Source organism: Calidris pugnax, unplaced genomic scaffold, assembly GCF_001431845.1.
Source record: "Calidris pugnax isolate Ruff unplaced genomic scaffold, ASM143184v1 scaffold18, whole genome shotgun sequence".
NCBI classification, from domain to species: Eukaryota; Metazoa; Chordata; class Aves; order Charadriiformes; family Scolopacidae; genus Calidris; species Calidris pugnax.
The window spans coordinates 10,983,182-10,998,297 of record NW_015090812.1 but is presented as its reverse complement, the minus strand read 5'-3'; the positions used below and the strand labels follow the sequence as shown (position 1 = coordinate 10,998,297).

At 38.1% G+C, this 15,116-nt stretch overlaps 1 protein-coding gene across 2 annotated transcripts in view; it reads right to left on the bottom strand.

The window, feature by feature from the left end:
• ST6GALNAC3 (ST6 (alpha-N-acetyl-neuraminyl-2,3-beta-galactosyl-1,3)-N-acetylgalactosaminide alpha-2,6-sialyltransferase 3) overlaps positions 1 to 15,116 on the bottom strand; it is a 226,281-nt gene that overhangs the window by 164,591 nt on the left and 46,574 nt on the right. Inside the window, exon 2 of one of the 2 annotated variants that reach the window (XM_014939462.1) lies at positions 10,146 to 10,226. The exons of the other annotated variant lie outside the window; for it this stretch is intronic. Coding sequence (XP_014794948.1) covers positions 10,146 to 10,226 — 81 coding nt within the window. The remainder of the gene's footprint in view (positions 1 to 10,145; positions 10,227 to 15,116) is intronic. 2 annotated transcript variants of the gene reach the window in all.

Genomic DNA, 15,116 nt, shown 5'->3' with positions numbered 1-15,116 from the left:
ATCGAGCTTATAGATTTAAGGGCGGTGTATCCTATAAATTCATTTTACGCTTGGGTTTACATATTAGTCACTGCTATTTTGTGACAGTAGATGGTTATAATAATAGTATTTCATGTTGTTTCACAGTTAGGAAAGATAGAATAATCATTTGGGAATCCACAGGGGGGCAGTGAAACCAAGTAAATGTTTTGCTATTCAAACTGAGGCGTAAAAGTAAAATTTTTCATCAAAAGTGCTGGTACAGATTATTCAAAATCTCTTTAAATACCTTTGCTACAAACTGTCATAATACATAATAATGTTTTCTCCTGATTCCCAATTAGAAATCTTTATGATACTTAGCATATTCTTTCTACCTGATTTGCCTTTGTGTTTTACAAGCGATTGCAAGGAAATATTAAAAAATATGCATTACTTAAGTAAGAATAACAAATGGTGGCTTTTTTTTTTGGCAGGAAAACACTGCAACAAGTTACGATAGTTTGACTGAAAGTCGAAGTGAAGTTTGGATGACAATATTCAGAGTTAGGTAGAAGAAAACCGGGTGAATTAGAAAAGAAGGGAACACAAAGTGTCTGGGAAGAAGTCAGGGAGTTCCTTAATCTTCTGGTCAGAAGTTCAACAGCTCCTTGAAATTTGAATGTATGCTTACACTAAACACCAAGTCGCAATTTGTCATGTGTGTTTTAGGACTCAAAAACTCCAGCAAATTCTTCTAGAAGAGAAATGTGTTAAATCATATTTCAAAACCTCACTTCTCTTACACTAGGGAGACCATGGTGCTTTGTACAACTAGTTTTGGTGCAATTGATTTACTTCCACAAAAATCATTCATCTATCAGCACAGAAAACATAAATGTCAAAGCAGCTATAATATATGTGCACCAATAAAGTCATCTGTTATGCTTTTTTTTCTTTCTTTTTCTTCAACCAGTAAAGAAGGTTTTATTAACCTTCACTAGAATTAAACATGGGGTTTTAAAACAAAAGATCACTGGACAACTTCTCCCCAGGAGTCCTTTGCAGGGGACAATAAGCCTAAGCTGCAGACCAGTAGCCAGAAACTGCCAATGCCTTTTCAGGCCTTGGCAGTAGCATATAAACTTCCTTGCCTCAGTTTCTTAATGTGGGATCATAAAGAACAGTGTCATAACACTGGTGATATATGAGGCCAACTTATTCCCATGGCAAATTCTGGCAGTAAATTTAGCTATAAAGTAGTTAAAAAGGAATTATATGTGTGAGGAAACACACATACACCCACATATCCTGGGAGAACAGATGATCCACAAAGCATAAGTCACTCACTTCCTCCACATCTTCTAGCTGTTCCCAAATACCTTCATTCAACTTGTTCAACCATCTCATATTCCTTTTCCCCTTTACGTTGTTTGACTAGATTGAAACTAACAAATGATCAAAAAAACTTAAAGTGCCACACTCCACAAAGAAGTATCTGCTCAAGGTTCTTGTGTCTCTGAAAAGCAAAAAAAAAAAAAAAAAGGAACAAACCTGAAACAACAAAAAAACCCCAGAAAAATCGGAAAAAAAAAAAAAAAGGAACAAACCTGAAACAACAAAAAAACCCCAGAAAAATCGGAAAAAAAAAAAAAAAGGAACAAACCTGAAACAACAAAAAAACCCCAGAAAAATCGGAAAAAAAAAAAAAAAGGAACAAACCTGAAACAACAAAAAAACCCCAGAAAAATCGGAAAAAAAAAAAAAAAAAAGGAACAAACCTGAAACAACAACAAAAGCCCAGAAAAATCAGGAAGAAAGAAAAAAAGTACAAAAAAGTAGAAAAGAAAATTCCCCAGACGGAGCAGTTCTCTGTGATGAGTTGACAGATGAAGTTAGAAAGCAATAAAGAAACCCACCATTATTGACTACGTCACAAAAATATGGATCTAGCAAGGGCTCATCGACCATACTCCACATCATTAGGTGTTCCAGTAACAGCCAAATGCTGAAAGGCAGGGAACTTGGAAAAGAAAAACTTCATGACCTGACCACTTCTGAGACAAATGTGACTGAAAAGTGGCTGAGAGCAATGGAAATTCATATTCCTTCAGGAGAGACCCCATCCACTCAGTCTGGCATGCATGAAGCACTGTCTCTGTTAGACTGTTAACCCCCTGAGGAGGGTTTGTAGGATTACCTCCTATGGTTAGTTTTAGGTCTTGTTCACCAACGGAAAACAAAAGATGAACCAAAAGATGAGGCACAAAGTAGGAATGCAAGACTAATAATAGTTTAGAAATGCTGTACAGTTGAAAAATTCTGAGGGAAAAAGATAAAAATCTGTTGTTTGAATAAGAAACCTTTATCAACATTTGCAGCAGTATATAAGGACCTCACCTTGCAAAAATATATGAATATCAAAGTTCCATTTACGTCTGTGCAAGTTATGCAAGTTAGACAATTTTTTGTACGAAGTGTTTACTATGAAACAATGTGGTAATCACAATCCAATCTCTTCTAGGATTGGAAAAAGTTCTTAGTTGGTGAGGATCTCGAATTTTGCAGTAGACATGCATGCACGTATAATAAAACAGATGTTAAAGAAAAGAAATTCATACACAACAGGTATAGCATGGGCCAGAATATTTATACGCTGCAAAACCTAACCAAATCAAACCAATGCATTATTTTGCAGAAGACATTGCAACTTTCTCCTACATATCCCCCTCTTGGTGCTCAGACAAAGAAGCTGCATGTCCAGCCCAGGGACAGAATATGAAAATTCTACTGCAGGCTAAGGGAGAAGGAGCCCAAAGGCATCAGAGATCTGCAGTATGAACATTAATATCACAAGTTATTACACGGAATTTATTTGATGCTATGATACTGCTCCCTTGAATTTTCACTCCATTATGACACCATGGCACCTTACTGTTGATGCAGAATTCCCAGGAAGTATTTTTGACACTTTTGTAAAGTTTTGGTGGGGATAAGACCCCACTAACTCCAAGGTAAAAGCCACCCCTGTCTGGGACACTCAGTATAAAAAAGGGTAGGTTTAAATACCCCTTTCACAAATGAAAATAGATTTTTTAAGCAGTTTTACCAAATATGTCAAAGTTCACTTAGGTTAATCCTGTTCCTACCTAATTCAGTATTCAAAATGCACTTTAGCAGTTTAAGAATTAGTGTCTTTTTCAGTGCTATCAGAGTTCTTTCTGGTATGCAGCTTCAGGAAAGCTCTATTGCATCCCATAAACTCGTACCAAAAAGGTGACTTGATGCATCACAGCCACATATATAAGAAAATGCAAGGCATAACATAACAAGGTATCTTAAATATCTATTTTTTTCCTCAAATGACCAACTCAGAATATAGGTTCTACTCTGGAATATGATACATCTAGCGCAACACATTATAGCTGTCTGGGATTGATACAATATAGGGAAGATTTTTTTTTTTTCATCTTCTCAAACTAAACCCAACAAATGCTGGAAGGAATAGTCTGTGTTATGGACCTCTTCATTGTGGACAAACAAAACACGTCCAAGTCCCTGTAAGCTTAATCTTTCTTCACAGCTATCTCTCATCCCTACAAAGGCTGCATAAAACACCTTCCAAATGACAGAACAAACAGGTAAAGAAAAACAACAACAAAAAAAGACAGACATGAAAAATATGGATTCTTCCTTTAAAACATCAAGAACATGAAATTGAATTTTGTATCTAATGCCTACCCATTGTGGCTTACAGAAACATTAAAAATGTATAAGCAGAATTTGAAATAGCTTGAAGAACCACAGAACAACACATCTGTTAACCAAATGGAAAGTATCTAAAAAATTAAAGAGGTTGTGGAAATTATTTGTTTTATTCTTTTGCATTGCACATAATCATTATGTGTTCTTCTAGTCCTCTAAGCTATAAGGGTTTAAACAAACACAAGTGTCCGGCCGTAACGTCTGTTTATATCAATCTTTGATCAAGCCTTACTGCATCAAATTAGGAAGAGTCTATAAGTAGTAATTAGCAGCATTATTGCAAAAGAGCAACAAAATACTTGCATAATATATTTCTTTCAGACCAAAGCTACAGTAGTAGTAAGGGATGACAGTCTTAAACCACTTTTGAAGACCTCACAGTATACAAGAGGATGAATTGACTTTGGTAAGTACCGGGATAAGAGAGTATATAAGATGCTAAGACTCACATTAAAATAAACCATTTTTGAAGATTAAGGTGTTCTTCATGTAGCATTTCCCAACCTATCGTGAGGAGGAAAAAAGGACAGGCATGAGGTCAGCAAGAAAAGCAGACTGACTGAGCATAACCACAAAGGGAATATAGGAGGATGGAAATGTCTTCAGCATAAGTGGGCTGCTTTTAATTTGCATTAATGACATGCATAATACTACTCTCCTGCCCCCCTCCCTGACCCTGGGGGTAGGGGGGGGAGGGAGGGAAACCCACCAAAAAAACCCCCCACAACCAAATTGAAACCAAAATCCAATGTACATAGCAAATCACATTTTACTGTTTGCATAGGCTCAATTTTGAGGTTGTCAATACACTGAAAGGATGCACAAGAAAATTAATGTGATACGGCAAACCAATGAGAAAGGTGTATTTTTCTTCTATGTCTTGTTCTACTTCATTAGCCAGCAGGAGTAAAGTTTTGGAGCATGCAACTGAGCAATTTGTCTGTTGTCTCAGAAACATACCAAACATACTTGATATGCTGGAGGAAAAAAAAAAAAAACAAATCTCTCTCTTTGACTTCCTTATTATTAATCTGCATCTGAGAAGTCATGTGGTTTTCATGTGTCTGTACCCGAACAGCCAATGAAAGTGAGAAAAGAGAAAACTACATTGTCTATGTCCTTTCATGATACAAACAAGTCTTTCCATTATTTGGGGGAAAAAAAATTAAATTAAAATCTCAAATCAGGGCCATAGATCAAGGAAAAGTAACCAGTTTTTTCTACAACACATTACTATTTCACAACCAAGGCTAAGAAAGACACTACCACTTCATAAAAGAGCAAATAATTAATTTCATTACAACCAGAAATGCTCTTTCTAGAAAGAGGTCTATTTTTACTTCTTCAATACCATTAAAATATGTCTACAGCCAATCCTTTTTCAGAGCTAAAGGCAGTTTTTAAATTACCAGTTATGTTAATTCTTTGCTAACAAGATTTCTGATTTATATAGCAAGCACAGTTTAATGTAACTATAATTTGCCCTCCTGCTGCTAATTGATGACAAAGCAATACATACTTTTTTAAACTTTAAAGACAAATTAAACATAATTTTCCAGTGCATTGACCCATATTGTACACAAATTGCTTGAAATAATAATATTGTGATGATCTACAATATAGTTCCAGATTACCTTTAACTTCCAGACCCTGAATACCTCTGTTACATACCATCAACCAATTACTATAATCTCTTTCTTTGCAATGTGAATATTAGCAGAGGCAAATGGAAGGGTAATAAAATATACAAGGAGAATAATGTGGGTTTGAACACATTTTCCAACTTTGAGACTTTGTAATTTCAGAAAAAATGGCACTGCCGCACAGGCATATGTAATAAATATTAACACAAGTCTTATTTAAAGAAAAAAAAAATCAATTTCCTTTTAGTTACTTTACAGAGATTTCTACTTCCCTTAAAGCACTGCTTTTTATTTTAGCCAGCAGAAATTCTGGTAAAGGTAGCCAATGTTTGTTCCCTGACATTTCTGCTAAGAAGAAAAACAAGGATTTGCTCATCTTGCCCTCTGAATCCACGGTACATGTGTAAGAAATAATCAATAGATCTTGGTTAATACTGCAGAATGTTTCTGCAAATAATCACTGCAGTTGTAATACTCGGTCCTGAAGTCAGGGGGGAATCTTTGACTTCCCTCTCAAGAAACCTTTTCAGTGTCTCAAATCTGCTTCCTATATGACATTTCCAAAGCACATTCTTGTGTTGTGTGTACATCAGTACTAACTACATTGGGTCCCCCTGGTTTTGATGATTCTTTCCTCCTGCAGCTACTAAAAATGTATTCATTTCAAATGCGCCCCAAAAGCTGCTGCCAAATTTATCTTCTATATTCCCCAAAGCTTTTATTGCTTTATTTCCATTGGATCCCCTTCCAGCCAAATTAAAAAAAAGTTATTGTTACACTGCAGAACCCAACTTCATCCTCTCTTTGCAATGTTCACCCCAGCTTTTCTTTCAGAAACCTGGCTGGCAGCTCACTCTCTGTTCCCACCTCCAGTTCATCTCAACATGCTGCATTCCCTTCAGGACTCCATGCAGCTTTGAGGCCAACAAAGCCTTGTCTGATGGAAATGAAGTAAAACATCTTCTCTCTGTTTCCAATACTCCCAATCCTTGCTCTGCCTTTACACAGAGGTCAAATATTGAAAAAAAAAAAAATCACCCTCTAGCACTCTCCTCCCCCCGCCACAACGTAATTAAGTTGGGCCAGAGCATTTCAACCACACTTGGTCTCCCTCTGGCTCTTCTGCTTTCTGTTAGAATTTCAGGGATTATCTTTATTCACAGAAATTTTAACAAAAAACCACCCAAAACCTGTTTTCAAGGTTGCCTACGACATTTGTACAAAGCAAAGCCTGTCTTAGCATGCATGCACTGGAATACTCAAATTGTCACAGGGACAGAGAACAAAAGTGACAGCATGTAACTCTTCTGACCGCAGAGGCAAGCTGTAGCTCAAACCTGAAAATAATGCACTCAATATTAAATGTTTGCACAGAACTAAGTGATTCAGTCCAGGGAATATTCTTTAGTAGGCATGAACTGATTTTTTTATCTATCAAGCCAAAAAGGAAAATAAAATTTAAAAAAAGGAATAAAGAGAGTAAATATATTACAGCATTCCTCCTATTTAGAAAACATTTTTCACAGAAGCCCAACATCTGTTCACCTGTGAAAAGAACTTTGCTAAGAAATTCATATAGTGTCTTTATAGTTTACATTCATTTTTTTAATGGACATATGTAGACAAGGTTTGCTGTTAAGCTCCCTGGAACAAGCACTGCACTCCCTGTTCTTTATTTGATGATCAACTTGAACATGAGGTTCTTGTCCTTAATTAAGCTTCTTAAGGCTCTAGATTAAAACATAATTTTTACCACCACCTCAGTTTAGATGGATAAAGCCTTAGCATAATGAAGTTAGTAGAGAACTTCACCTTAGACTCCAGAATATAAAAATAATATATATTACTTCATGTAGTGGGAGAAACCCAGGAAGTTATGAATGACATTTACATGCCTGCAACTATGTGCAAATTTTGTGGCCACAAAAAATTAGGCTTTTTAATGAAGACAGCTTTATGAAACATGAGTACATTAACAACGTAAAGTTAAAGCAAATGTCTTCAGTGATAAGGAAGACAATCCCAGTTTATTTCTAACACACTAATGATATTGAAAATACTATTCAAAACTAGGGGGACGGATCTAGAAGGGCACTAAGTCTTGATCACTCATACAATTCAGAAAAGAGATTTTTAGAAACAGTTCAGGCCAAGGAAGACTCTTCAAGTTAGTGACAAGTGTAATTCAATCACACAAGCTTACATATATGCCCTAGGGAACCACGGAGTTTAGACAAACTTGAATTATGACAAAGTCTTCTCTTAAGAGCAAAAAGAGGAACGATGAAATTGAATTTGCTTGATTAAAACAAATTTGATCTATTTCCAGAAGGAAAAAAAATCCCGTCTCTGATCAACTGAGATTCTTTGAGGATACTGCCAAGATGAAAATCACAGCATAACTCAACCTATTAACTTTTAACAAAAAAAGGAAAAGGAAACACACGTCTGAGGTGAGCTCTAAGGTGAGAGCTTAATTACAAGGACAGGGAATAGCCAAAGGTTACGAAGTAAGTAAACTTCTAGTAAAATCACCATCTCTTCCTTTCCCATTTCTGCCTATGACTACAAGTGGAAGAGGACCTCTGCAGACTCAGCCCTGTTCTGTGGGGATCAGGCAGCCAAGTAAGGTTTAGCATAGGAAGGTAGAGATACAGTGTCCTCTCCCCACCTTCTGCACTATGATCAGGGCCTCTGCAGATGGAACAAGACTTTGTACCATATCCTCCAGAAAAGCTGTCTATCTTCCAGTGGATAGTGCAATTGTCATGGAAGATGTCTTGCCCTCATTCCAGCAGGGCACAAAGACCCTCGGAGAACAGCTTCTGTAACCCATAGTGTCACCTCAGACTTGAATCTAAGGAAAAGCTGAATCTGAAATTGGTGAGAGCTCTGTGTGGAGCACAGTGAAGGCACAGTGCCCAGGAACAACTGACGACAGGGCAGGGGACAGCCTACAGGCAGGACCCTGTGAGGGAACCTGGGACCCAACCCAGACTCCAGCTTTATGGTCAGGTGAATCGCTGGGGAAACCTTGGACCTTCCTGGAGAATAACCTATGCACAACATGATCCAGCAGTTCTGTGGAATTAGGATCAATACTGTCAAGTGGGATATCAGTGTTAGATAGATAACAGGTAGGAGTAGAAGACGATTTGACTTTTAAAATACTCAGTGGTCATAAATAAGTGAGCACTGCAAATTATATCAAACGCAAAAGAAGGCAGATATTTAAGAGCAGGTGCACAGGCTAACAGATAATAAAGCAGTTCAATACTGATAAGCTTCAACCAATATATCTTACAGCAAAAGGAGAATGAATTCTTGCAAAAATCTGTCCTTAAAGAGATGCTAAAGGAAAGAGGCAGGAATGTACCTCTAGCATCCCTAAGACAATGATGGTGGATGCTGGGGACTACAAGGGAGCGCTGCTGCTACTGGAACAGAACAAGGGGCTACATGGACCATTAGTCTAACCAAGCAACATATTAATGGTCTTTAAAAAAATGCAAGTTTTTGGGACTGCTGCGTGTAGAGAAGAAAGCGCTCAAGTACAGGCAAGGAGGGGAAACGGCTCAGTGTGCAGCTGCAATAATAAAGCTGAGTGTGAACAAAGACAGCCATCGCTACCACCAATTTTGCAGTTCAATCAAGTTTTTCATTCACAAGTCTCCAAGGATTATACAAATGTTCATTAATGAGGTAACCAATCTCTTTCCAACTCATTTTCGGATGTGTTCACTAAAAAAAAAAAAAAGGAAAAAAAAAAAGCACTAGTTTCCCAAGCTTGCTGTTTTGCAATTATACTGCTACCCAATAGGAGATTTTATGGCATGTTCACATATAACACAACATCTAGAGAGCTCTGCATTTACAAAGTGCTTAATGAGATGGGATAATACAGAACCAGAAAGGGAAAAAAGCTCAAGTCAGACTCCTTGGCTCCACCTCCTTTTATTCTCCTGCGGTGAACTTGGTGACAGAAAGGAATTAGCTCTGTCAGATATCTGATATCAGAAGCTAAGAATACTGAATCTCCCTCCTGCACACACACACAAAGAGCAAACAATGATCATGGCAATGAACCAGAGTCCTGTCCCTGAGCAGACAGAGATGAAAAGAATTTAGTTAGAAATTGGAAATCCTTCTGGTCACAATGAAAAATTGCAGTGAAGCTAGAGAAAGAGAACTAGAATAAGAGCAGCCACATTATCATCTGTAATGGGCAACGGCTGCCACAGGCTACAAACAGCATTGGGATTTTTCAGCACAAACCGGGAGGTTCTATATAACATTCTAGAAGCATTTTCAGTCCACAATGTCTGTCATATGCCAACAAAGCATAATAATGAATTTGGAGAAAAAGCAGATTGGTAGGTTGCCAATCTGCATTAAGCAGCCAAGTCATGCTATTATGAAATCTTAAAAAGATGAACTAATGCGCAATGGATTAATAAGGGGAAAAATATAGGAAACAAATAATACTCAGGAACTCAATTAAGACCTACAGATACATGCAAAGCTAGTGAGCAAGGCCACATCCAAGCAGAGATGATGTATGTTACAGGCTGAGTCCATTCATCCACTACCTCAGAAGGTAAGAAGGCAAGCAAAAAGTAAATGCTCAAGTTCAAAACACATATGAGCTTAATACAAAGACATGTGGGAATTGGGAAGAAAAATACCCAAGATGGTAAAGCAATATTTTGCAGAACAGGTCACGTGCACTAACTGTGGTAAAGGGAATAATTATGTCACAGCTTCCAGACAAGAACATACTGCATCATATTGAAGAAGGGAGCAACAGGGATCCGTGGCTTGGGAGATAACATTTTGCACGTATAACATGAACGCAGCACCCTGTTCGCAAAGCAAAGACAGCATTAGGTATACAGAAAGAGACATACACACACAAAGTCCAAACAATTAAACGCAATATGAACATTAGTCCATGTATTACATACACCACGCAAATTTCCTTAGAATTACACAAGATGATAATGAAAGCTACTGTCAGACAAATTGAATTAAATAATCATGAAACCGAAGGAAGTACACAGGTTATAATTATATACAAAACAACCAAGGAATAAATATACACACTGAAGTTTCAGAAAGTACAGACAAGCACAATCACTGCCTCCAGTTAAAACACATGAATGGGTGCTGCTAGCAGTGCTACAAGCGAAGTACTCCTATGAGAGATGCAGCAGATGCAAAATAAAGATGCAGCCTGAATACGTCTCTTTCAACTTGATACAGCCATCACAGGTAGCATGAAGCTTATTACCCATCATCCCACCTTGAAGCACTATGTGAATGAAAAGGCAATCACACAACAGGATGCCAGTGAGATGGGGCTTGAAGGATCATTCCTATAAAAGGGACACTCAGTACCTTGTGTGTGAAGGTCACTATCACCAGAGGAAAAATATACACCTGATTGAAAAGAAATGTCTTGCAGTAATGTTTGCGTGTGAAAAGTTTGGTTCAAGGACAGGAAACTGTTCTAGTGGAAAGAGATCATAAATCACCAGAGAGATGCTTTTTTTTTGATGAAAAAAAAAAAGAAAAGTAACGACAAGAAAAAAAGGCTGAGGTACACATAACTGACCCCCCATCCAGTACAACCTTGCAGCATCAAAATATGGCAGCTTAACACTAATATTAACTCCTCAATTTGACAGACTCAACTGGAACAGTTTTATGCCCATATCAAGGCAGATGCTAGAATGAAGCAAAGAAATCATGAAGGAAAAAAGTTTACTCAGTCTTATATCCAGCATCTTCCCAGGATGATACTCCTTCCCAATAATACACAAGTTCCCAAGAAGAGAAAGGACCTCCTTCCCTGCATACCAGAGCTATGAGGGAAGGGGACAAAGCACAATTACATGTGGTGGTGGCTGAATCTCAGTGAGAAATTATCACTGAGAAAATAAATTCTCTAAATACTACTTCACATATCTTTTGTAATATAAACAATGGATGCTACACAGACCTCAGCCATCACAAAGGATACCTGAGCCCGGTGAACAGCAATAATCATATAATGGTGTCCAGTCTAAGCAGAAGGAAGGACATTAACACGGTGGAGGAAGAGCCCTACAGATTGCTGGCTAAATGGTTGGACGTTGTAAAATTACTCCATACTAGGCAAGCAGCAAAACAAGAAGTTGAAAATTAGAACAAAAATACTTATTTTTTTACATTCCTTTGGTTAAAGGCATTATGTTGAATGTCAGCACTTAAATGAGGACTAACTTCAACTACCTTTGAAGACAGAGTCAGTCATTCAAGGTGACTTGCACAGCAGCAAAGCTACAGCTGTTTAACAGACACTAACTTATTTGTAAACAAATTGCAGAGCACTGGCATATATTTCACAGAAAAGCCCATAAATTCATCCACAACAAACCAAGTCATAACTGGGAATGCTGAAGAGGACAAAATATGCTCTTGAGGCTTGATCAGAACACAAAAGAAAATGGTGAAGTTCTCTAAAATCCTATTCTATCAAGAACTACTTCTTGTCTGAAAGGAAAGATTCAGACTTGTTTTAAAAAAAAAGTTAAAAAACCACAAATAAAAATTTGGGTCACTAGCAGTTCCCAACACAAATTAAACTGTGAAAGACTAAAACATTCAAAATCAGATAGGTCTCCAGTCATTAAAGCACCAATTTGGTTTGTCTTTATTTGACTTGCATTTATCATATAAATATACAGGAAAATTTTAAAAGTGTGATTAAGACAAAATGAATGATGCATTATTTTTTTTTCTGCACTGACATTTCAGATGAAAGAGAAAGGTAGGTCAGGTTCCCGAGAAAAGGTGTTGTAGTAGGACAGTATGGCAGCATTTATGGTAGGGTGCAGGGATCCATCTCCAGACAGGGCTCAGCGATGGGAAAGCATAAAACCTGACCAGTACATGGTCTTGCGAACTGGTGCATCACCACTGTAGGCTGTGGATCACAGGTGCCACCACACCTCTCTGCAGCACAGGTCACACAAGTGCTGTTCCATCCTCTGCAAGCAAAAGAACTCCTCTTTTGCTTGAATTACATAGATGGTGCTTTGGGTGCCAGAGTTCCCACTTCAGTCCCTGCTGACCCACATTGGATCTCTTCTTTAAGCAACTATGGTTCACTACTCGTCAGTCTGCAGGCTCTTCTGTTCACATCTCTAACTACTAAAGCAGACTAATATGGAAGATTTACACAAAAATGGACTTCACTGCCTTGGATATAAACAGTACTAATCATGCAAAAAAATTGCTCTGTGCATTTGTAAATGTTGTGGGGAAACCAAGAAGTCTGGCTGTTTCCCAAGAACATGCTTATAACACTAGAGCTATCTACTTTAAAATCTCATTTTTTAAGTACTAGATTAAACACCGCAACCCACAAGTGTACAAATTTAAAGTCTTTTACAAAGCTCTTTTATAATATTAAAATATCATTTGTTATGCAAAAAACCTTGAGTCTCTGGAGGGCCAAGTAAAGAAAAAAAATCACCTTGCTATATTTCCCAAACATACCCAAATAAAACAGTTGAGGCAGAAGCAGCTTCCAGTAAATCCTCCAGCTTCTGCATGTGGCACAACTGGAAGTGAAGACTAGCTTTGAGAGCTGTAACATAGCAGAAGCTGCAGCTATCATGTCTCCTATCTCTCTAATATTATTACAGTGTTAGAGGATCCTCCTCCTTTTGAAGCAATTTGGTTCTCGTCCATTCAAAATTGTTTCTGTAGTACTGGAGGAAAGAAAAGTCCAACTTCAGAAGCAATGTGGAATGGGTAAGACATGGTTTTCTATTTAAAAAAGTTAAACAGCTTTCTTAGCCTCTTTGGTTGCTAATTTAATCCCTCTGTTGGCAGGTATTTTTGGTTAAGTTTTTGGAAGAGTTGTTCTGCTTTACAGTCAGGTGGAAAACAATAATTCTTTGAAGACATCTCAGTCTGAAGAAAACACAGGCAAAACACTGATGTTGTCCTTGGAATCATGATAAGGATTGGACGTAGTGGGCTTCCTAAGAGAAACAAATTCTGACTTCAGCTACATGAACACTGAAAGTCAGACTTGTAAAATATTAAATTCTTTTTGCATAGCAAGGCACACATCTTAGTTGGCCAAGGCGAAGCAGATCCAGTCTGACCTCTATGTCACACACAACTACGTTTCACTCAAATAACCTGTATCAAGCTGAAAGACTCTAGTTATGCATTACTTAGCATATTGTAACTACAGAAAAAAATTAAAAAAGCCAAAGCACCAGTGTTACACAAAGCCTTTGCAACGGCCAAGAACTAATGAGCAGAAGGAAGTCCAGGTAGTTCCAAAAGCCAAACCACACCTCTGCAGCACAAAGTTGAAATACTCCCTGAGCTCCTGCCAGGCTAAACCAGGGGAAAAACCTGAATGATCACAGGCCCACAAGCAAATCACTGCCGAGACACACAAGGGGATTCTCTGCACCAGCTTCCTGGAGATTACACTGACCTGACCTACTTATTATCCGGATGCCAGCTATGACCTGGTTTTGATGCTCACAAGGAAGCCTGCTTTCACCAAAGTCAAAATATGTAAGGGGAACGGGCAGAGCAGTTCCTGGCAGACAGCTAGCAGAAACCCTGATCCATGAAATATAATATAATCATCATATTAATGCAGAGTTCAGTGTAATAAAAGCTACCCCTAATTTCTTTCAGGGTTCACTGAAGGAAAGAAATAGGCCAAGGAACCTTTAATTCCATACCTCCAATACATACAGATTAATGAGCATCTCCCCAGACTGGAGCAAAGTAGATATTTCAAGAGAAGCAGCCAATTTCTCCTTAAATACTGATGGTGATGCAACTCCACTGTCTCCCTTGGGCACTGTTCCAACGCTCTATCCCTTGAGTGCAGTGAAAACTAACAAGAGTCACTAATGACACGTTTGCTACAAAGACTAGGTCTGTTCTTGATGATATTACTAGACTTATTAGCGGCATTTGTTACTGTTCAGTAAATCCTGCTGCATTTCTGAGTAGTGGTGATCAGTTACGTGTGGATAGCTCTGTTCAGAATTGGCTGCAGTCTTGCTTTTAGTTGGTGAAAGTGAATTAATTCTCTCACTTTGCTGGGTTTATGCACGTAGCTCACTTCTCCCCACATTGATTTTAAGGCCTTGGGGCAGGACATATTTCTTTTATGACTTTTACTTGTTCTACATGAATTCATATGCATACTGGTAAAGTGCATCTGAGATGAATAAATAAACACGTTATCTAGTAAACTATGCGAGTGCTAGCAAACTATGAGAACTCAACTGAAAGGTGGCAGCTCTGACAAGTATCAGATACATATGATACAACTTCCCCAAGGTTGTGTCTCATTTAATTTTCCATTTCTGCTTTCCGACTTCTATTCTGCTGCTAGATTGCCTCGCTTCAACTCCCACTCTCAAATCCTCTCTCAGAGTCAACCAAAAGGCCACCTACCTAACTCAGGTAGAGGGCTCATAGCCTTATATTGCCTTTCACATTTCTGCTGCATCAGTTATCACTCGATCTCTACAAGGATGAACAGGCCAAAACCACCAGTGTGAAGCAACTGAGAAAATGGGGCACAAAAAAAAGGAGACATAAAACAGAAAAAAAAGAACAAAAGGATGATACAACAGTCCCTGGTTTTATGCGAAACATAAGGCAGCTAAACTCAGGACTGTGATGTAAAATAGTACTGACATCTGCACTTTCAGAATG